Source organism: Aythya marila, assembly GCF_965140915.1.
Source record: "Aythya marila genome assembly, chromosome: 3".
Taxonomy (NCBI): domain Eukaryota; kingdom Metazoa; phylum Chordata; class Aves; order Anseriformes; family Anatidae; genus Aythya; species Aythya marila.
The window spans coordinates 81,482,993-81,507,273 of NC_139044.1; the positions used below are offsets into that span (position 1 = coordinate 81,482,993).

Below are 24,281 nucleotides of genomic sequence, written 5' to 3' on the forward strand. Positions count from 1 at the left end.
GTAAAGTACGTTTCAAAAGCAGAAAGCACCATAAAGGAAAAAATACCAATTATACTGACAAAACCAGAGGAAGCATCCCAATACACAGTACAGGTGTTTCATGACCATTCCTTCTCTTTCGCACCCTCAGTTTGGGCTCACCTACAATTAGCAGCAGAATGAACTGGTCAGTACCCCTAAAATTACAAGTCCTACTGACACAGCACCACATGGTACAAGGCAAGGTCAAGAAGACTTGAAAGCTAATCTGATGTAAACAGTGTGTTCTATATACTGTGCATAGAACAGCAATTGTGTATTACAATGATGAACACTTTACTTGTTGGATTTAGACTGCCACAATCTCCACGGCAAGGTAAGCAATCAGACAAATCATTTAAAATAACACACCTTCTCTAATGACCTTCAACAACAATCAAGTACGGAAGGCATTACACATTCAGATTTGTATGTTAGCACTGATGTACATAAGCCAGCCCCACTACCAGCTTGGAACTCAGGTCACAAATATTAAATTTAAGTATAAGCGTCAAGTGCAACAACCTTGTATTACTCCGTATTTGTATAGCTAGTGCTACAAGCTGCTATTACTAAAAACAGAAAGCTGCGTGGAATTTAACTTACTTCAGACAATGCTAGAACCATGGAACTAATCTAATCTCAGCTTGTTTCATTACAATCTCTCTTCAGTCAGGAATGGTCACGTTTCTATTTATTTTTACATCTGATGCCTGTAACATAATGCAGCCTTAAAGAAAACATTATTACTTTAAATGATACAAAAGAAAAGGAACTGAGCTGCTCAAATACTAAATCATGAAAATGCAAGGTCCCTTTCTAGAGGCAAAAAGGCATACGTAAAAAAAAATTTTTTAAAAGTTACCCAAATATTCATAAAATAGTTTAGATGAGTTTAGATGCCTTAGATGAGTTCTTTGACTTACTAGCCAGGCAGCCTAAAAACACCTTTTAATTAATAAAGTAAGAAATAATAAAAGGAAAGAGAGATGCTCAAAGGGGATGCTTGTTCTAACTTTCATCAATGGTAGTCTTTTGCAACAACAAAAAAAGAAAATATTCTCTTAAATTGAACATAAAATGCAAGAACGGGAAAAGTTGGCATAATGTAGTGAACAGCATCCCCTGTTGCATGCTCTTTGCCAGCTCCAAACTGCAGAAAGCTCCAATTCTAGCTGTGCTTTCTCAAAGCATGCTTAACACAAACCTCTAACTAGAATAGAAAGCACCGGTTACTGTTTCACCTTCTCTTCCAGTACACAATGCCAATGCCATTGCCACAGATCAACCACGCTACAGGTTTACAGAGAGCAATGTTAACATCATCAGTTGAGAACACTTCGGTTTTGTTTCGTCGTGTTTTTGTTCTTGTTATCCCCTCCTCCCCCGGCCCCCCTCCCTCACCAAGCAACTAATTATGAAGCAGAGCAGGGTGCAACAGACAAGACTACAGACTAGTTTATAATCCAGCATGCAAAACTACTACGTACAGGGCTTGAAATTTAATAGTTTGCTAAGCACTGGGTTAATGTCCAAAAGCCTAATCATGTTAGGCTATATTAATTTAGGATAAAGTTATTGAAAGAATACAACAGGAAAATATTACTGTTAAAAAGAAAGCCAGAATTTCCAGTAGGAATTTTCAGTATTCTCAATAATTCTAAGACTGGGAAAGGTTTAGGAGCCAGGAAACTAGTAAAATAAATTCATCCTTTTATTCTGAAATTCATCCTTTTATTGCTTCACAACATTCTGTGATAAACATAGCAGTATTTATTATTCTATCTTCTTTAATTAGTTTTCTGGCATTTTTTTTTTTTTTCTGTATTTTCAGTGAACATATTTAAGCAGAAATTTTCTATCTATGAGTTTTGGAGCACTCAAAATACTGCACTTGCCTATGTCTTCGCAGGATTGGGGTCTTATTTTATTAACTACTCATAACTGAAAGAGAACTTCTCTACGTATTGAGACATGGATAAAGATACAGGTAAGGGCCGATTTTCCTCAAAAACAAACAGGAATTTGTGTTTCAAAATTAAAAACAAAAACTGATTTGGGATTTTGGAAGTATTTTTATATATGGAAAAATACAGCAGTAAAAACAACTATGTTTTGGTCTTTAAAAATAAGAAGTAAGATAACCAAGTTACAAAAATGTGAATAAACACTCTCCATTTCACTCCTGACAATAACCTTTAAATATCTGACAAATACATAACATCACTGAAAATATTATTAAATGATGAAGAGATACAGGAAAAAAAAGTACTACCAGGACAATTTGATACTAAAATTTCTCTCAAGATCAGCCCTCTAATGGACCAGTGGTACCTTTTTGTAGCAGAGCAAAGCTTCAGTTGTCTTTTTTTTTTTTTTTGTTAAGAGATTTCCCTAAAACAGAATTATTTTAAGAAGTCGGTAAGGCTAGCTGCAGGTCATTATTGTTTCAAGTATTTTAAGAAATACCATTTAGCTTGAAAATATTTAGTAAATAATGGATTCAGTAGACAGAATCCTGCTGAGCAACAGGTACCTTCAGAAGTCAAATTCAAAGTGCGTAATTTAAATGGCTAAAGTAATTCATACAAAACAGAACTACAGCCCCCTCTCACTTCCATTTTCCACAACTGCATGCTACCAAGACTCAAAACAAGCCCCTACAGTTTGTTTTTATTACACCTGATTCTATTCCTACCTAGTTCTGTGAGTATTCTGACGTTTTTCTCATTAAAAATGGTGTAAGATTCAACAAGGGAAGTGCTCTCAAGCCTTCCCAACACACAGACAATCAGAAATGTATCAAAAAAAAAAAAAAAAAAAAAAAAAGAAGTAATCACACCCCTTAGTTTAAGTACTTTGCCATGCTAACACTGATAATACCAGGAAGTCCCCAACATCAATATATAATACTTCAAAAATACAAGGGGCAGTCAGTTTTTGAGTTATGTCATTCCTTCCACTTGATATTTTAATTCTACTTCCACGATGACAAACATCAAATAAACAACTTCCCTAAGCAAACTGTTCTGGTCTGTCGCTAGGGGAGATTACAACTACACATCCACCTGAACACAGCACAGTCCATATCATCTCATAGTCAAAGCTGCAGATCACCACAGGCTATTTGCAAAATCACTAATACAGTATGTCCTAATTAGAAGTTTGTATAACATTATAGAAACAAGACACCTGAAAAATCACCTCTTTTTTCAAACTTTCCCCAACTAAAATCAATCAAAGCTTACATTAAGCTTAAGTAAATTTCATTTTTTAGAGGACTGCTGCACAATCCAGATTAATTATTCAAGGATTCAATTATTCTAAAAGGACGTTTTTCATGTAAATCTGTATGTACAGAGAAGGTAATAATATAAAGCAAAATGTTCAAATGCAATTTCATGATTGTCTTAAGACATTACTAAAGTTTGATTCAAAGAAGCACGTGTTTTTAAGTACTCCCTTAAATATGATCCCTAAACTGAATCTTAATTTGGCAATGTAAGATACTAAGCTTTTAAGCATTTTCCAAGAAAAAAAAAGCAAACAAACAAAAAACTCCCCTAAAACCCAAACCCACACAGATTGTTAAATACCTCAACAAAATTATTCAAAAGGTAGGTAAGTATTGGGAGTACTACCCATGTATATGAAGAGACATGATAAGATACAATTTAAAACTCTCCTTCCTATAGACCAATTCACACAGGTAGAAAAGAAAATACTACCACACACAGAATCATACACTAGCAGAAAAGAAAAGCCAACCCCACAGTCCAACAGAAGGAATATTCTGAAGTCTGTATTACCGCATCTGGACTTAAAGCCATACATAGACTTGGTAAAAGTATAAAAAAGCTCAAAAATCCCACATCAAAACTTAAATTCCTGAAAGGAAGATATGAATGCAGAAACATACCAAATTTTACCTTCTTGTTTCTCTCTGCAAGGTTAGCGGACAGCTGGATATGTATTTTCTACACAACTCAGAGACGGTTTGAGTGAACATTTTTCTAACACACATCTGCTTAGTTAAGACTGAACCAGAGAATTTCATTGTTCGTCTTCAAGAATATTCGAGAACTAGGGCAAATTTCCGATCTGCTGAACCATACCTAGTTTGTGATGCCAAAAGATTCAAATGAAGGCTCCAATCCTGCAACTGGATCTGTGTGAATAGTTGACAGGGCATACAAGCAGCTTCATATAAATAAAAAGGAATGCCTGATCATCACTTCGAGGTGTTTCCGTATTCATTTTTGAAACAAACTTGGAACTATTTGCATTGCTAAGCATCTTTTATTACAGTGACAATCAACGTATAGAGGTTAGTTCAGTTCTATGTATAAAATACAAAATTATCAGCCATTTTACTGAAAACACCAACGCAGTAACACAACTTGTGAAAAGCACACTATTATTTTATTTTATTTTTTTTTTTCATTGGCTGGATACGTTAACAAATTCAGCTATAACATTAATTTGTACCTAAAAAGTGATTAAAATTGTAATGTTTTCCACAGCTTTAAACAGAATATATCAATGTCTCAGTAGAACATATAGTATTCCTGTTCTATACCACTACACCACCCTACTCTCAATTTGCACTTTTGAATCACAGCAGCCTAAACATCCTTACGCTGGTGTAGTTGTAGCAGCACAGCTATAGTTCATGTTCTGTCAGCATTTCCTTTATAAGCTACATTCTTCAAGTTTGTTCCTTGGCCATAAAATTTCATGCCAGGTTGAAACTTTGTGTAGAAATTCATACGCTACTGACCAAGTTTTAAAAAGTATACTTTAATATATTTAATTAATTCAATTGAATTTCCATCAACTATATTTATAGGATGGAAAAATAAGACTAAATAAATAGCATTTTTAATGTTGACATTTTTTGACTCTAAGGCACAGACCACAAACAGTTAGAATAAAATGGGCTTAATATTTTTTTCCTGTAGTCTTGTATGATTTACCAGCTACAATATACATACAAGAAGAGTTTAAATTATTATCTAAATGTAGACACAGGAAAAGACCCAAAATACAAATACTACTCGCCTGAACACTAAACCTAGCAGCTCATTTCTGAGGTTTAACATTTCAGCTGCTTTAAGAGTCTCAAATACAGAAGACTGTTGTATACAACAGTATAGTACTGTTTGCCAAGATGTAGGAATTCGTGCATTCAAAAACATTGTCTCAATCCAGAAAGAGCATGGGAGCATTGCTGTATTTCACTTAAAATAGAAAGTATACACAAGGTTTCAGAATCATGTAAATTTTATAGTCAAGTTAAAAATCTGAAAAAAGTTTCTTAAATGGAAACACTGACACAACCTTCACTATAGTATTGCAAACAGCAACGCCATTTTATAAAGCTTGAAATGTTGTTTGTGTTTTTTTGTTGTTGGTTTTTTTTTTTTTAAATAGGAGAGGAATTATTATTGTAACAAGGGATCAACTGTAAATATAGTAGTGTACTTCAAATTTTGAACAAAGTCTACTTGGTTGATTTGCTCAGGCTTGCCCTTTTTTTTTTTTTTTTTAATCAAACAAACAAAAACAAACAAAACCCCACAGGTAGTCCAAATTTTAAGGAACTACTTATCACACTACTGTGTTTTACCTAGCTTGAAAAATATTATAATTGCCTGTTGGGAAGTTTGTTACAGAGGCTTCCTAATGCTTTTTTTTTTTTATATATATATTAACAAGGATTGTATTTACAGCTTTGTAATTTCACAGTTGAGTGCAGTGGATGTTTTTCCACCTGCATAAGGAAAGAAGTCTTGAACTAAGAGTCTCTCTTCATCTGAAAATTCCAGCAATAAAAGTACTTATGACTGGTAAAGGTAATGGTAGCAGTCCATTCCAATCAAAATCTTAGGACCAAAGGACCACTGACTGTCAGAGTATTATGCTCTCTCTCTCATATCTGAAGAGATTTGTATTGACAATTTGCCCTTGTCTAATGGTCCTGCCAATTTCAAGCCCTGACTGTACATGTATTCTCTAACTGGAATCAGTGGCTACAAAGCGGCCAGCGTATCGTTAGTCACAATACAACAGTAAGGTTGTGAACATACCTGAGCAATGTTCAAGGTCTAGAGCATTGGAGGATGGGCAGGACAAGACAGGACAGAACAAAAATAAAGGAAGAAAAAAAGAAAAGACAAAACAGTGACTATGAGGCCAGCCTCAAGGATCCCCAAGCCAGACTAAGCCCTCCCATTCTAATGTATAAAAAGAAAAAACATAATAAAACAAAACCCAGCGTTCCACTATTGTAGTACTGTAACATGCCAATACAACAAAATACAACATTTTGAAAACTAAAAACAGGAACAAGAACCGTTTTTTATTTTTTGAGCTAGCAGTCTCCTACTGTCTGTCAAAGGTGTACTTGAGGCTGGCCTTATAGGAAAAAAAAGCAATGCAAAAAAAAATCATATTTTAAATCTCTACTTTTCAATTTAACATTCGTAAAGCAATATCCAAATGATAGGAACAACAGTGTCCAATTAACCTAATATGATCTCATTAAAAAATAAAATAAAAATAAAATAGTAAAAATAATTAAAAAAAATCACTCTCTGGACCTAAACTGTTTTGCTTAGTTAGCTATAGCAAAGAAAAGAGAAAAAGAATAGTGCAGATTCTATGCAGAATTAAACCATGTGTTACAGCACAGTACAGTACCTGCTTATTCAGACCTAGCATATTGCAGACCATATCCCTTGAATACGGTTGCTCCAGCACATAGCGCAGCAAAGCAGTCTGCGGCTCAAACAGATCCTTCAAAAAAAAAAAAAAAAAAGCAAACATATACAAACATATATTGCCTCAAGATGACGTTTAATACTACTATTTAACTGAGTTAACAATGTAACAAGTGTTTTACCTATGATCTACTTATGCAAATCTTTTTTGCTCTGATACCCAACAGAAAGAAGGAAATAACTGCAACTGTTTAGAACTCTTTAGAGATGTTATGGGGACTAGATAGAAATATATTCTTTAAAACCAGTAACAGGGTGTCATGCTTTCTGAAAACAGCCTTGGAAAACTGCGAGCAGGACTCTGGAAGACCATCAAGAACTGAAAGGAAGCTAGGTAAGGCAGCTGAGGAAGCACATGACCAAGATCCATAAAAATCACAAGTGACACAAAGAAAGCAGATATGGAACTGCTCACTGTATCTTCCAACATCTGAATCACTTCAAAGAAAAAAAGTTATTTGAAGCATGACTCAAAACAAATAGAAGGCAACAGCTCACGCAACAAAGCTGAAAGGTAGAACTCCTTGTCAAAAGGATACTGAGGATGCTAACAGTTTACATGAGCTCAAGAGAAGACTGAACAAGTATTGGGAAAAGAAATGGTTATTAAATATAGAATCCAAGCTTGTCTCAGGAAACCCCTAAACTGAAAATAGCTGTGGACTGTGAACAGCATGCGACATTAGATCTTCTATATCCTTCCTTAGAGGCCTAGGTTATTTGGGATGGGATACCTTGGATTTTTGTCCCGTTCATTTACATTGTTAACTTCTTTCAGTACACCACTCCTTCACACTCCAGAGTTCTAACTTCAAATAAGCTAACTTCTATTTACGTTTGAATTGCAAATGTATCTTTCCCATGGAATAACAAAGAACATAGAAAAGAAGAAATCACCTTCCCATTCTCTTTATCTCCTCACTGCTAAACTATTTTTCAATCAATTCTCTGCTCCCACTTGCTCCCAGAAGCACACACCAACAAAGAACATGAAACAAATTTTTCTTCAGCCTCCTGGGCAGCAGTTACACTACATGCTACTTTAAAGTTCCTCCACGTACAGTTTGAGATCATTGAAATAGATAACACAGGGAAAACATCTACAACTGCAATGCTAGCCTAGCTGACCAATAGGAAATTCACAGTTGAATTTTTTTTCCCCAACAATATAAAACCTTTGTATTTCTGGAACATAAAGAGGCTTAAGATGCTTAATAAGGCATACCTTGTCATATGGTAAGAGACCTTTCAAAGGAAAACGAAGGGTTGTAGGATCCAGCTTCCACGAGTTACACATGGCACCTGAGTTATTTACCACAGGAAGAAGACTACAGCGACCTACATGCAATGAAACATCATGAATTCTACAACAGTGAAATTGACCTATCATTAATCATTCTGATCCAAAAAGTAGCCTCAGCCACTTTTATGCTCTCCTTACATTTCCACTGTTTATAGCTTTTTACCATAGGATTGCTTCAAGCTGATTTTATTTTCCCCAACAGAAAGTTCAACTTCTCAACTAACAAAGTATCTAAGGAGTTAAATCCCCTTCTATTCAGATTGGGTACCCTGAAAATTAAAGTATTTGCAAGTATTAATCTAAAAGAAACACTAATTCCCATGGGGGAAAATCACTGTACTTCATACTGTATGCCAAACCATTCAAGATGATGTTAGTCAAATACAAGTGTCTGTGCTCCTCCTGCAGTTGCAGGAAACGTAGTCAACTAAGTCAGTGTAGGCCAGCGTGATTCAGCTGATTGCACACCAAGAGTTTTTGTAGGATAAATTTAGACTCATTAGATAGTATAGGATAGAGCCTTGGATATATTTCAATTGTTTAACCATATTTATAATATAATTTATATATTATATATATAATAATTTTATATTTATAACATAATTGTTTAACCAAGCATCTGACTTGAGCCCCTAGTGCATCTGTGCGTAACCATCTAAATTTAGGTGCCCCACCTTTGACCTCAATCTCATTCTCAGTTCAAATTCCATAACTTCTGCTGTCCAGACCAATCATAACACTGTCACATAAAACAAGAAGTATAAATACTTGTATCTTCTCCTCAATTTATACATGTAAAATAACTGCTTTGGAATCAAAATGCTTGGGGACATTATGATTTTACACTCTTAATCTCTTCATTCTTTAAGTTCAGTTGCAACAACACTTGCTAAGAGCTAAGAAACAATGCAACTGTCGTAAAGTTACTTAATTCTCAAAGCAAACAGAAGACATCTTTATCTTTTTAAAGAAAACCACAACCTGCATCACAATTAAAACAGCAAACTTTTGTTCTCCTCTGAATTAGGAAGTTCACAGGGAACTTTGCCACAATAGGGATGAAACTGAGCAGCTACAAAAGCTCCAATGGAAATTGAAATCAGAAAATATTCTAAAACTAACATACCAGCCGGTAGATCTGTTTTATCTCAAAATCCTTAAATGCAGAAACGCTATGATTTTCTTAAGGTCTACTGTAGATACAAACTACACAGCCATGTAACAAGAAGTACACTTCTGCTATCAACTTGAATGCTTTTGACCTCATCAATATCAATTTTCCCCTTCAAAGCAAAAACTGGAGAAGCAAGTCTGAAAATAAACTAACAAAAGGAAAGATACTACACGAGACATAAGCTCTGAATCATTTTGCTTAGATGACTATATGCCCCAAAAGGTTATATAAAACAAAATATTTAGTGAATACAAGTCATTCTCTTACCACAAATGGAATTTATTCTTGCTGTGGGTCTGAAGGTATCCACAAAATCCGATACTAAATTACCTAGTAACTGGGTGAGAAAAGATATGCAATATCAATTGCATATATTGATACAGATTATTTAAGACTAAAAAAAAAAAAGTTCATGCATTTTAGTTAAATACAAAGAAATCTACTAAAAATAGCTATCTCCCTACACATTTCAAGAAGTCAGAAAAATACTCCAGAAATTAGAAACCATAAAAAGAAAAATGTAACCTTGTAAAGTGGAAGGAAGTACTCTTCTCACTTTACACTTGAATAAGAGCAATAATAACTGTTAATAACATTATAATAATGGTTTCTTTTACATATACCACATTATTTCAGTGTATGCTATTTAGGAACAAAGATTTTAAGACAAAATAAACTTCAGAATTTCTGTTTATCTCTGGATAACAATACCACAACAATAAAGCACCATATTTTTTATTTCCAGATCAATATTACATTCTTTATAGAAACAATGACCATTTTTATTGCATGACATTTATCACAGAACTGAATTTAAACACACAAAACCATCTCAGTCAGCAATTTAAAGTGCTTTTTTTCTTTCTCACTACAGAAAGAGCACAATCTGGTTGGTAAGCATGACCTGTGTTTCCAAACGTATTCAACAAACCCAACTCAATGCATCAAGACTTTTGAACACCAAGCTAGAGGTCAAAACTATGCCATCAACTTCATGCAAGAACACAGGGATCTGCTGATCCCATCACAACAAGCCTACACCTTTAATTGACATACCTAAACACAGAATTTGCCATTAAATAAAAGATCCTAAATCTTCGCTTTAAATGTGTTAAGCAAAAAAAAAAAAAAAAAAAAGAGAGAGAGAGAGACGATGTTTTGTTTTCCGTAAAACAAAACTCTAGATTACATGATTTTATATCTTGTCATTACCCAGTGGGGAAGTTTTCCTTCAGGATACAGCTTTCTGATTTCTGTAACTGCAAAGTAGGCAGGTAACAAACATGCATTTCTTTCCAAAATGTAGGCTACCACCTATAAGTAGAAGAATGTATCAGCGTTAAAAAAAGTTGGGATAAGATAGACAAAGGTATGGCCTGTCTACTAGTCTGGGGCAATCCATAAACATAAATACTAGCAAGATTAAAATACTTTTTCTTAAGTTGTACCCTGATAGTTCATTAGATTAAAATCTGCTTTTAATTGTACTAGTGTAAGTTAGGCTGTTTAAGCTCAAGTAAAACCATGCCTTTATGCCTGCCTATAAAAGGTTGAAAACTACTAGTATTTTCACTAACTAAGAAAAAAGAAAGTAGTTAATCTCAACATTTTATCTCATACAACTTACTTCAGTAAGTCAAACATGAGGTCTGACTTTTCCTTTAGGGATTTTAGTGCACAACAGCATCCCCAAAAAGCTCCTCGTATGAGGTACGAAACACAGTAACAGAAAACAACAGGTCTTTGTTGTTGATCTGTATCAACTCTGATAGCTAGAGTGGCTCTATTTGAAAGACTGATGTGACATCATGTAAAATTGAGATAACTACCTCTCTTGCTGCTAAAAGCTGCTGCACAACAGCTGAGCTCACAGTGTTTGGAATTGTTAAGATTTTCTCTAGGATTACTTTCAACAGATCACGCACACCCTAAAAGAAAGCACACAAAATTAATGTTCCAGGATATTTTTCATTTCAGGCAGATAAATTACACAGTGAATATGACCAGACAGCATCTTCAGTGAAATCAGATGGTTTTTGCTAAGTGCCAGCAGACAGAGTGCTAGGGAAAATGTGAACACTAATGGCATTAAACCTCTTATGGGACTTCTCAATCTCGGCATACCCCAGGTAAAAAAAATAACTGCTGAAATCTTGATGTGCATCCACAGATACCCAACATATGACGTCTTGTGCAGACTGCCCAACGTACAATGTTGTGCATTATGGGTTTGCTCTAACACACCCACCAACATTTGTTAAGTGGTCTTCTTCTGAGAGATGTGCATGGTTTTCTGCTCCTTTTGTTGGAGTCGGACCATGCCAAAGACTCAGAGTTGCATTTCCTACGTAGCAACAGGGGGCAGAGCAAATGCAAGAACTTTAGCCTTACTGCTTGATAGCATTACTTTTCTGCATGTACCACTTATGCAACTGCATTAGGGATATTTAGTAACCAATAAAGGGACAGAAGATTGTGTGCTAGAAAAGAGAGTAGGAGAAGTTGCATATCTGTACAGAATTATCTATTAACATAAAGCTCAGTTACAAAAAAGCATTAAAACAGGCCTCACTCAGTTACCTTTTTCTTTCATTAACAAAGCACACTTCGAAACATTGGAGTTCACCAGCACAAAAGCATAAAAGCAAAGCCATAAAGCAATACATCTTCTCGCAAAGAAAGGAATGGGGGGGGGGAATACCTTGTAGTCTACACCTCCAATAATTTTCCGGACCAATTTAAATGTTAAGGCCCATAGCTGTGTCCTTTCCCACTCCAGCGTATCGGAGTTTATCAGAGATTCACAAACCATCCTAGCAGAAGAAGATAATGCAAGAATGAACGTCGGATTATGAGCATGTGCTCTCACATTCTTTAATAACACTCTCACAGAGCACCTTGCAATACTGCAGCTTTCAAGTATCCTATTTATTGACTCACTGTGGCTTAACTTACCTGGGTGGCAAGAGTCCAGTTTCAACTGCCATTGCTAAACAGTCATAAAGAAAAGAAATTCTTTTAGGACTGTGCTGGCTATGAATGAATCTTACAATCCACTGGACACATTGTTCATGGGATTCCTGAAAAAACAGCAAAGGGGAGAAACAATGTATTTATGGGTAGTGAAACAAACCATAACATTCATATAATCTCCTATCATGAAGAACTGAAACTGGCAGGAGATGAGAATGAAATTTAAAGTGTTTTTAGTCCAGTTGTCCAACATTCAGTTTTCCCTACAAGTCATTTGATACAATGTTGGAAACAGTTCCCATTGAAGTCTCATCTCATACCCGAAACTGATTTCTATAGTCAACTTTGTTTTTCACATACTTTCAGCACAGAAGAGAATAAAAAGTAGAACTGTTTTATACTGTTCTTCCCGTATCATTTATAATCAAATTGACTGAAAATGAAGTAGATCTCCCGTTACAAGAAGAATGCCTAGAGGTATCCAACTATTAAAAGGTCATTTTTGAGCATAAACATTATTTTCATTTCGTTTTAATTATTCACTTCTACAAAAAAAAAAAAAAGTTATTTTTGAAAAGTTACTACTTTCACTTGGTTATCTTTATTAGAAATGCACAACTTTTGCTGAACAACTAATCTTACTAATGTAAAATCTAATGTAATCGTAAAATGTAATCTTACTAATGTAAAAGCTGATCTTTTTCTTGCATAGTCTTCCTATATTCTTTACTGGGCCATACCTGAAATCAGATTCTGAATAACTGGAAACACACCTTATAGCTTCAGTGTTTGTCTGCTAGACAAGGTTTTACTACATGGGCAGGAAAAAAAAAAAATATATATATATATATATATATAGAAGCAACAAATTAAATGTTAACCTGGGAAAGACTGCTCCAGAACTGTCTAAAAGCACCCAGGCAGCTGATCAGTTTGGTTCTCTCATCTTCAGGAGTGTCCATAAACATACTAATGCAAATGAGAAAATTGGTTATTAGCACTACACCAGTGAAAGAATACAAGTAGAAAAATGCATTCACACAGAAAGTCACAAACAAAAAATCTAACATCGCACTCACCCAGGAAAAGCTTCTTCAATTACCTCCGTTTTCTGCAAGAGAAAAGCCCCAGGTGAGCTGCTGTGACAAGGTTTTCCAAGGGTGCCTAACCAGCAGGACACAACACTAAGGAGGGCTCTAATGGGACTGTATCAGAGGGGGATGCATTTCTTCTGTTATCACAGAATCATCTAAGCTGGAAGATCACCGAGCTCAATTTCTGACCTATCACTAACAAGTCCTCCACTAAACTGTATCACTAAGCTCTACATCTAAACGTCTTTTAAGGACCTCCAGGGATGGTGACTCCACCACTTCCCTGGGCAGCCTATTATGCTAGGTTCTTTCTTAGCTTATGTCCCAAAGTTGTAGAAATCGTTTAATTCTGTAACTGCAGCTCTCCTCCCACACTCCAAGAAATCCTTCTAGTATTTCTGAATCCTGCTAAGCTTTTTGTCCCATTCCTGTTTCACGACACTTGGTTACACAAATCAATTGGATACACAGTCACTGCTCCACCTGAGTTTAAGTCCATTGCTTTTAAAATTCCATGAAGTGATCATACGGCCTTGCAGTAGATTATCTACGAATACCCAATTTATCTTGTTAAAGCATTTATTTTTTTTCTTAAATGCCATTACGCCCAACTGCAACGCCTAGAAATGCCCCTGGATGCAACTCTCGGCCTTCTCCAGCTGCTACACAAGGCCTGACGCCCGCCTGTTCCTCACAGCACCGCGAGGCGGGTTCACTGCTGCCCACGAGATCGGCAACAGCAGCAGCGAGAGCGCCAGCCCGGCATCTCCTCAGCCACAGCTGCAGGAACGCAACGAAGCCATTTCTGCCACACAAAGGGGCCGGCGAGGCGCGGGCACACACCACGCCACGAACCACCCCGGGCCGCCATTCCCCACGGGGAGGAGGGGGGGGGGGGCTCCGCCGCTGCCCTGCCCTGCCCTGGCCGGCGCCCCCGTCCCCCCCGGCCTCACCACCACCTCCTCGAAGATGCTCTGCAGCTGGGTCTCCATGGGCGCCATGGGCAGCGCCATGGCCCCGCCGCCCCCGCGGGCCCGCCGCAGCCCCCGCCGGAAGGTCCCGGCCGCTGCCGTCCCCCTCCCGCCCCGGGAAGCGGCTGCGCGGCTCCGGCGTTCCGCCGCCTCTGCGTTCCGGGCGGGGAGGGAGGGAGGGGAGGGAGAAAAGGGAGAGAAGAGTTGCCTTTATTTTAAACCTAATCTGACTTTATAACTAGAGTTCTGCGCCACGCAGTTTGCCCCAAATGCCACACCCAATGTTGAGTTTTAAAAGTGGATCGTAAGATGGTCTTGAGGTCCCTAATGCATGTAGGTCCCAAGAGTGATTTATCTCGTACGTGGTGCCTTTCCCGCTGTGGATTTGCACAGCAAGGGCTAGCAGAGGATGGCTGCCAGGGGTGGCCCCTGGGAGCAGAGCCCAGCCAGCTCCAAAAGGGACCCGCTGCTGGCCAGAACTGAGCCAGAGAGTGATGTTGGGTGGGCCTCTGGGAGAGCAGATTGAAGGAAGGGAAAAAATATAATAATAACTGCTGCACAACAGCAGCTGGGAGAGAGGAGTGGGAACCAGCCCTGCAGACCCCCAGGTCCATGCAGCAGGAGGGCAGGAGGTGCTCCAGGCAGGCAGCAGCAGTTCCCCTGCGGGCTGTGCAGGGAGGGGCCCCTGGTGGAGCAGGCTGTCCCCCTGCAGCCCATGGGTCCCACATGGAGCAGATCTCCACGCTGCAGCCAGTGGAGAGGAGCCCCCGGTGGAGCAGGGGGTCCGGGGGGAGCTGCCGCCCACCCGTGGGGGACCCGTGCTGGGCAGTTTGCTCCTGGGGATGGACCCCGTGGGACGGAGCTGTGTGGGAGCAGTGTTTGAAGAGCTGCTGCCTGTGGGCAGCCCCCACAGGCTGAGTTGGGGAAGGACGGCATCCCCTGGGAGGGACCCCACGGGGAGCAGGGGCAGGGAGGGACCGTGAGGGAGCAGCAGAGATGAAGTGCCAGAGACTGGAGCCCCCATTCTCCTGTGCCACTTGAGGGGAGGAGGTGGAAGAGGGTGGATGGGGGGAAGATCTTTGGAGCTTGCTTTAGTGTCTTACTGCTCTACTCTGTTAACAATAAGCAGCAAAGGATATTATTCTCCCACACAGAGTCTGTTTCACCTGTGATAGTAATTGGTTAGTGATTTCCCTGTCTTTATCTCAGCCCCATTTTTTTTATATCATATTTTCTGCCCATGTTGTATTGAGGAAAGGGAGCAGGAGGACCATGTGGTGGAGTTTAGCTGACCATCAATGTGAAACCACCATATTTGTCTAACCAGATCTAATTTTAATAAAACTGAACTACATATGAGCTTACCTATAGCAGAGAACCTGGTCCCTGAGGTAGAGCTGAGGTCCAAGTCAGGGCCATTACACAGGCAAATCAGGTCTAAGTAAAGGTCGTCGTGCCTTCTGTAAGGGACCCAAGTGTCAAAGAGGAAGAACAGTACAAGTCTTAAGGGCTGGGATTGCACCTAGTTGTCTCTGCCAAGGAATGAGGCCATGGCAGATTCCATGTGTTTAGTAAAAAGGAGCTGTAAGCCTGACCAAACAAGGAAGGAAAGAAACGTTTGCATGAGAAGGAAATGACCCTGAAATTCCAGTGACAGAAAAGGAAATGCACCTTACAAAATGACTTTAAATATATAAAAGAGCAAGCAAACATTTTGACAAGCAACAATATATATGAGAAACAATTTGCAACCAATAACATAGGTTTGGGTGAGGATCTCAGTGAAGCAGCATTTTTATTCACGATTGCAATAGCAGGCATCCTGCAAGCAGGAGCCCACAGCAGAAGTGTATCATAACCTTATATCCCCTATTACCCAACACTTGATTCCTCCACTGTTTCCTCACTGGCTGAGTACTACAGCTTCACAACCTACTTGATGCTTGTTACTACACCATATATGTACAATTTTATTTGACGAACCTGTAATTTCTCATTTTTCCCCTTTTTTCTTCTTCTCTCATTACTGGAAGGGCCCATGATCTTTTGTTTGTTTGTTTGTTTTGTTTTTGCTGATTCCACAACTGCTTGTCTTGTTTTTTGTAGCCATCCTCCTTATTTTGGGGCAGTGGGACCTTCCACTGTCCCCTTATCTGCCTAACATACCTCTCACTGATGTGCCTGCGCAATCACTTATGAATATGCAAGGTTAGTGGTATTTTCTATTGCAAAAACACAGCTTTAATTCTCACAATTGTTATACAAGGACAGCAAACAAGTTCTATCTTCTTGTTTTGCTCTGCTTGTGCATGCAGCTTTACTTTACCTATTAAACTGACTCTAGCTCAGCCCCTGAGTTTTCTTTTTCTTCTACCCCTAGAGTTTTCTCCTCCATCCCTCTGGGAGGGAGTGACCGAGTGGCTGGGTGGGGCTTGGCTGCCTACAGAGGTTAACCCACCAGAGTGCTTTTTGGCACCCAACTTGGGGCCAGTGGCGCTCAAGATAACAACAGATTTGATTTATAAGCTGCCAGATTTATAGCTGTTACACTGTTTAGCTATTCATTGGCAGGTTTCTGTGCTTGCCACAGGTCTTGCTTGCTTTTTTTGTATTAGAGTCTAGTGCTTGCTAGCGGCTGCTATTTGCTGCACTTAGCATCATGTTTTGCTGTGCTTGGGAACATTTTGATAACAGCAAAGGCCACGTCCCTGGACTGGCAAATTGCCAGGGCTTTGCTGTTTTTTCCTGTGCTGCTGACTGGACAGGCTGCAATTGCAGCGTCTCAAGTCAGAGGGACTTGTGCCTTCCACGTACGTCCACACTGCAACACTACCTCTACAGGAATCGCAACCCTTGGTTAGGAGCAGGGGTGAGGGTGAGGAGTCCATTGCAAAGTTAAGTCTGATAGTCTGGTCCAAAGGGACGAAGGGTGAAGACTGGTATGGATAGACCCTTAAGCTGTAACCCATGATTTGAGTTGCGTGTTGTAGGAAGTACTGCAGCAGGAACCACTCAAACCGATGAAGAATGAGCTTCCCAAAAAGCCACGCAAGTGCAGCAGTGACCCCACCTGAGCTGGCTTTGGCACCCAGTAACATCACACTACCTCTCCTCTCCTGTGACCACCATAACAGATGGAACCCAAGTCATGAAGATTATGTCCATGGACATTTCAGGAACATTTTACAAAGGTGAACCGCAGACTAAGAGAATGATATCTGTGTATATATCAAAGGATGGGCAGGGACGTGGTGGTTAAATGAAGAAGTATTATATAGTGTGGGACATAAGCATAATGTAAATGGCATATAATAAGGTGTGGAGATCGTGTTGGTTTGGGCTGGCTGGGATGGAGCTAATTTTCTTCATACCCACTCATATGGTTCTAGGTTTTGGATTTGTTTTTTATAATAAATGTTATAAATTTATTTTAAATTATGACTCATGTGGTACTCAACTTTAGAATTGGATAAGCATTTGATTAGTTACAGTTGGTAATGATTCAAGAATCCTGGTTCTCAATCCTGGTAGGCTATGAAGGCTATACATTTCCATAACAAACAGGCCTCCCATTAACCACCAAATTGAATGAGGAATACATTTCCAATTGTGTTTAATTTTTATTTCTATTGAATTTGATTTGGCTGTATACCATTTGTCTTTAATGAGTGCATCTACCACTACTGGAAAAAAAAAAAAAAAAAAAAAAAAGTGTAGCAGACTGAAAGAAGTCTATGACAAAAAATGGATTGAAATTAAATGGGAGGAATCCCCTGGTGCTAAATAAGGGAAGGGAACTCAAAACATAGATGTAACACAGAGCAGAAGGTAACCATCTACTTAGGTATTGGTTTTGTTTAAGGTATTTAACAGAATCGCAAATACTTTCTTTGAAGTCAAGAAATACTCTGGATGACAGGCAAATAGTTGAGTACTCAAATTTGTGTAGTTTTTGCAAGTTATTGCTTAGCAACATATTATTCCTAATCTGCAGTTTATCTAATGTCATCTTTATCTTGAAATGTGGCAGAACAGTTCTCTCTACATGAGAGAACTTTTCAGCCTTTGACCTTGCTGAGTAGTTTTCGTGCTTACTTTGGCTTCCTGCAAACCTATCACCAATGTAAAAGCTAAAACCTCATTAAAAACCTTTGAGCAAAGTACACACACACACTTGAAGCAAAAGCAGCCTCTTAGCTGCAGCTAACCCAGCTGGGGAACCAAAGGAGCACAGCATACACACAGCTGAGAGGCAGACCGCAGCAAAATGAATCGTCACGATGAACTAGACATGCATGAAGGCAGAAGTTTGGATGATGTGATGTTACAACCATCACAGTATGTGAAGAAAAAAACACTCCAGAAATACAAGATAATCTGTGCTGTAAGTAGGCACTGTTCTTCAGGGCTGCTACTCTTTTTTTTTCCTTTCAGAACTGTAGAAACTTTACAATTTTCAAATCTGCAGGCTTTTTACTAGTTTTGTTGTATTAATGTAATGATTCAAGGTAGCTTGGTAATTGATACCTAAAGTTCTATAGCACTAAGGCACTAATTTCTCTGGCAGATTTCTAAAGTTCTTGTGGTACTTATCCAGCAGTTTAACACTGTCAAATATATATATATATATATATATATATATATATATATATATATGCATATATGTTTATATATATATTTCCTGGCAAGTAATTAGACTTCTTCTTTTGCTATGATAAACTGACAGATCTTTTGCACAGCAAAGACAGTGCTTCAGTATGTTATTTTATTAATTTGTTTGTGGCCAATGTATCCCCAGTTCCTTTTTGCTTATTCTTTTGTGTCTTTGGATTTGTCATTAATAAAAAGAGTATGTAGGCAATGCATTGATGAAAAACACTCCCGAAGCAAGGTATCGGAAAAGATGAATGAACCATTTCATCCCGTATTGTCATTCTCACATCTCAAATGCCGTGTCAACTCTTTCCTTCTTCCCCAGGGCTTTAAGAGTCATTCAGCTACCTTGTAGATAAGAATGCGTTTTTTTTTTTGTTGTTGTTGTTTTTTTTCCCTACATTTTTGAAATCTTTTGTTAGAACTGATACACATTTTAGGTTTCTGCTTCTGACCATAAATGAAACAAATATTAAAGGTGTATATATATTTATACATACATGTACATATATGTGTATGTGTGTGTTTATACAAGCTCTCGCATCTAGAATTGGAATTTACTGAAAATGACAGGATGACAGGTACTGATTTTCAAAAGACTAAAAACTTAATTTTGAAAACAGCTCTATGAAAAAGAGAGGCAGGTTGTGATATTCTTCAGCGTTATGTCATCAGAACAATTTCACATAATGCAAGTTCCTATTTAATGCTGCATTATGCAAGTATTGCATAAAATATAGGAGAAATATTGGAAATGGAGAAAAAAAAAAGAGAAGTGAAAATAACAGACATTGTTTTCCTTAAGTCATCAGTAAAAATAATTTAATCAAGACAGAGTGTAAGAAGAATGCTTAATCAGGAAGGAAAGTAAACAGTACTTTCCAAAGGTACTTAGAAGAGTAAACTGAGAAGTTTAAGTATCATAAAACATTTGTTTTTCCAAATGCAATGGTTTTCAAATGCTTGCCTTTATAAGAAACAAAATCTCAGTATTGGAGGTGTCAGCTGTTAATATTCTACACCACTGATTTATGCTTTTGAGAAACTACATGAAGCTACTACTATTTGCTTGGTAAGTTTTTTCCTGAAAGATCAGGTGGAGAATTGTGTACTCAGTGAGTAGTAACACTACCTAGAAGGTCCACACTATCAGAGGAGAGTCAGAGAATATGCATTAGGGACAACTGTTTTATGAATAAGAAGCCCTAGTCATGAATTTAGACATAGAAGTTAGCAGTAGAAAGTCTGAGGATTTGAACAGGTTCTACTGATGTTATTTTACCTTAAGGATCACTGTCCCAAAATCAAGGGCCTTTGTGTAAATTTGGTAATAAAATGCAATACATTGTGTCTATACCTTTTAAACATGAGTTTTTGGTTTTTACTTCAGCTCTCTAATGACTTGAAGCAGTGAGAACATTTAGTTGCTGTAGTAGCTATCCTTTAAACTTAGTATTATCTGTTTACTTCAATTACAAATACAAAATTGTAATTATAAACTGTAAGTTTGTAAGAAAATGGAGGGTAAAATGGAGAGTGAACTTTTAGATGAAGGTTGCAAGTCCTGGGGATTGATCTCGTCTGTGCTCAGGAAACAAAACCAATTACAGTACACTGGAAGAATTGTGCTCCCGGTCCAGAAAGAGGCAGGTGTTCTAGCCCAGATGCGACTGCTAATTCTCAGTCCTGCTTGACTGGATGTGACATTAAACCTTCACATCTGGGGTCTCCCTTTAAGAGACTCTTCTGCCACTTTGGTCAATCCTACCAATTCGTGCTTTTCCCACCAGTCTCTTTTACCCATTTCTCTCACCGATTCCATTTCCATTCCTACTGCTGGGGTATTTCTCCTGTCCGAAAACAAGGGAGTGAGCAGCAGGGAGCAAGTAAGGTTGATCTTCCCAGTCTTCAGGTAGGAATGATGTGCATTTAGGCTGTGTCCTGGAGTGGAACTGCAAAGTGTACACCCACCCCTCACCTGAGAACAGGGCAGCACTCTCTGCTGCTGCCACTTGGTGAAATGTTGGGGCAAGATGGGCAGTAACGAAGAACCCAGGGTGCTTCCCTAGAGGCTCTATTACAGTAATGCAAAGTATGAGGGTAAGCTGCTCTTATTTCTACTCTGTTTTGAATCTCGATGTTTGCTAGTGCCTGATGGTTGCCGGAAGTGGCGGGAAACAGAATTAGGCTTTGAAACAAAAGCAGGAAGTAAGCTGGATTGTTTTATGGTTCTTTTCTCCGACATTTTCCTTTCTGTTACTGCCTTAGTAAAAAATGGATATGCTGCAATATAGAGGGTTGTCATTTTTCACTGTGCCTTTTAGCCAGCACATCTAGAGTGTCTGTTAAGCTGATGAAGGTTTCCTCAGCTCTTTCCCAGTCTTCCAACCATTATATGACTTTCTATTATGTGTTTTCCTTGGGCTGCTTGTTCATTTCCAGTTTTCTCTAACCTCACTAATACAATGTCTTACTCATTAAAAGAAACTGGCTAGTGGATGAAAACTTGACACGTGCAGCCTCAGTCCAGCCGAGTTTTTTAAAAAAACCCTGTGGGCATTTTAGGAAAGTACAGAATCTATAAAACAGGCTTTGGAGTTGAGAAAGGTGGGGATTTCCTTCTCTTTACAAAGCTTAAGAATTTGCAAAACAGGTGAATACAGTCATTGCTTTCTACTATCTTTTCCCTATCAAAGAATTCCTTGGTTACAAGATAGGACCAGCCATAGGTTAAAAGTGCAGTATTTAGGCGTTGCCTTACAAACAGTTCACAAGATTATTATTTCTGTGCCTCCCATGCCATATAGTTAATTCCTAATAAATGTAACAGTTTATCACAATTATGAACTTTAATTTTTGTGTTTTTGTGTGACAGTTTCTGCTAGTTGCTTTGGTAGTTGTGTCGCTGGGACTAGGTTTGGGACTTGGACTAAACCGTGGAGCCCAGGAGCAAGGTATGTTTATGATACTTCCAGTATAATTAAGCTACATCTGCTAAAGGCCTTCAGCAAACCCTCTTTTATAAAGTATAAATGTTCTGTGACAACCTGCCATCTACGAAAATAAAGTTCTTGCATTTTTCAAGTTGGATTGTATAAAATCTGTACACATAATTATACCTAAAAACATATGCTAAACCACTGAACGTCTTGCTTCTCAATCTAGAAGTGTTAAACCTAGTTCACAACAGCTTTGGAATTTTTATCTTGATAATATTTTTAGAAAATTTGAGATAGGACATTCTTATTATATATAAGACATTGCAATTATTTCAGCAACGTGTATTGTAGAAGAGATGTCATTGGACCACATTCATGATTCATAGTTCAGGTGCATTTGGCATAGTTCAGGTGGCTAAAACTGATCATGAATTTTCTGTGAAATTGTCAATTTCTGTAAATCTGTGGTAAAAAAAAAAAAAAAAGTATAATGCTTTGAATTTGTGGAATATTATTTTTTAATTTGAAAAAATGGAATAGCATGTTGATGTCAGGGTCAATCAGGATCAGAACAAATAAACATCACATGGTGAGTTATAACACCTCACTTAGAATCAAAACAATAATAATCTCATACTGGAGGCATTCAAGGAAGCACGGTATCTTTCTCACTCCTAATCAATATATATCAAACATATGTACCTACATCAACTCTTTACTTGTTCAGTCCTAGCAGGATGAAACGGAGTTATAATTACTGTTTGATGGCACATGTGTTGTATTACAACTTTCTGTGTAAAATAGGGAGATACCTACCACATGAGTCTTTAATGACATTTACCTGAGGAACTTGATCATAGTTGTGGAAAGTGAATGGAAGGTGAAAGATGGCACTGAAAGAAAATTTTTGTGTCTCTGACTGCAAATGTTGCAGAGCAATCCTAAAAAGGGACTGCCAAACTTTATTTGCTACCTTTATAACCAGATCTACTTAAGAAAGATGAAGTAACATTGTGAAGTATGAAGCAACGTACTAACTTAACAGAACTCACACAGTTTTGTAAATATTGTGAAGAAATTAGAGGTATGGATTGCAGATTGTATGAACAGTTCTGTTTCAGAAAAAGTTTCATATTTCTTCTGACAAAGACTCACAATGTATATTCTATATCATTTTAACTCAGATAGACTATCTGAACAACTTGATTGTTCTAAAGCCAATGGATAGAGGGAAAATTAAATAAAATACTTTAGAGACTAAAAATGAAGAAAAAATGATTGCATATGTTTATAAACATCTGTGAAAAATCACAGCTTTTCCTTAGCAGAACATGGCCTAGATATGGAATGCAACCTTTTATTACATGTTTCCATTTGTATTTTTCTTTTCACAGATTCATTTTTGCTCATTACATATTTGTTATTCTAGTTATTTGCCTAGCTTTCTTGAATGAATGATTATTGGTATTGTATGCACATAAAGAGCAAAGTACAACCTGTGAACTTTCTACATGTGAAACAAGCTGACTAATGTGAAAAAAAAAAAAAAAAAAAAAAAAAGCAATCTTAGCTCATAGCTCCATATCCATACATAGTGAATATTAAAGCCTGATTTTTGTAGGCAGTCCACCTTGCAGAAGCGTGAACCGTTTGGAAAGCATAATAGGATACCCATCGCAATATAACTGTGGCTAGATGGGAACACTAGAAATGTAGGTGCTCAGGCTGGTTCAGACCGTACTTCTACAGTACAGAGACTGCAGACACAAGGCTCACTGTGGTTTGTGTGGAGCTGCAGGTGATGTTTGGAGAGTTGGAGTTGCCCTTGGATGTCCCAGAGGCAGGGAGCAAGAGCTGAAGGTATCAGAGCTGTGGTGAGGAACTGCATTTCTCCATTTCCTGTGCAGGGCCCTTTATGTGGTCCCTTTTATTTCTTTGGGTCAAAACCATCAAACCTGCAGTTTTTTAAGGCACTTCTTGATGATTAGGTGGGAGAGATGTGGTCAGGCCAAGGAGTGCACCAATAAGCCCTGCCCAGCGCTCTGGGCCTCCCCCCACCACCCGGGACCCAGGGCACCATTTCAGCCTGGGGACTGTCAGCCCTGGCCCAGATGAGGCTGCTGCAGAGCCCTCAGGGAGCCCCTGACCCACACCCAGGGTGGGTGTTGCTCTTCTCTCAGCATCCTGAATCCAGAAACAAGCAGAGGAGACACCAGTGGGAGGGTGGGATACCTGGGCATTGCCTCTCTGGGGAGAAGTGCAGCAGAAACAGCTATGCCAGAAGTCCCGGGTGAGCACACGAAAAATAAAACCCAGGACCTTCAGCATCCAGAGGACCTCTTATGACTCTCATGTTGCTTGGTCTAACCTGTGC

At 38.4% G+C, this 24,281-nt stretch overlaps 2 protein-coding genes across 4 annotated transcripts in view; one reads left to right on the top strand and one right to left on the bottom strand.

Moving 5' to 3' along the window:
- The window catches only part of MED23 (mediator complex subunit 23), a 36,849-nt gene extending 22,449 nt beyond the window's left edge, over window positions 1–14,400 (bottom strand). Inside the window, exons 1-11 of one of the 2 annotated variants that reach the window (XM_082756118.1) lie at window positions 14,298–14,400; window positions 13,330–13,361; window positions 13,132–13,219; window positions 12,233–12,357; window positions 11,979–12,090; window positions 11,107–11,205; window positions 10,490–10,591; window positions 9,545–9,614; window positions 8,026–8,138; window positions 6,721–6,816; window positions 6,108–6,125 (exon numbers count right to left, since the gene is read on the bottom strand). In XM_082756118.1, the coding sequence (XP_082612244.1) occupies window positions 6,108–6,125; window positions 6,721–6,816; window positions 8,026–8,138; window positions 9,545–9,614; window positions 10,490–10,591; window positions 11,107–11,205; window positions 11,979–12,090; window positions 12,233–12,357; window positions 13,132–13,219; window positions 13,330–13,361; window positions 14,298–14,357 (915 nt within the window). In that variant the 5' untranslated portion in view covers window positions 14,358–14,400. The remainder of the gene's footprint in view (window positions 1–6,107; window positions 6,126–6,720; window positions 6,817–8,025; window positions 8,139–9,544; window positions 9,615–10,489; window positions 10,592–11,106; window positions 11,206–11,978; window positions 12,091–12,232; window positions 12,358–13,131; window positions 13,220–13,329; window positions 13,362–14,297) is intronic. The other variant, XM_082756119.1, reaches the window with a different exon arrangement.
- A 2,720-nt stretch (window positions 14,401–17,120) lies between these two features.
- ENPP3 (ectonucleotide pyrophosphatase/phosphodiesterase 3) overlaps window positions 17,121–24,281 on the top strand; it is a 45,312-nt gene continuing 38,151 nt past the window's right edge. Inside the window, exons 1-2 of one of the 2 annotated variants that reach the window (XM_082756128.1) lie at window positions 17,121–18,699; window positions 21,844–21,922. In XM_082756128.1, the coding sequence (XP_082612254.1) occupies window positions 18,583–18,699; window positions 21,844–21,922 (196 nt within the window). In that variant the 5' untranslated portion in view covers window positions 17,121–18,582. The remainder of the gene's footprint in view (window positions 18,700–21,843; window positions 21,923–24,281) is intronic. The other variant, XM_082756129.1, reaches the window with a different exon arrangement.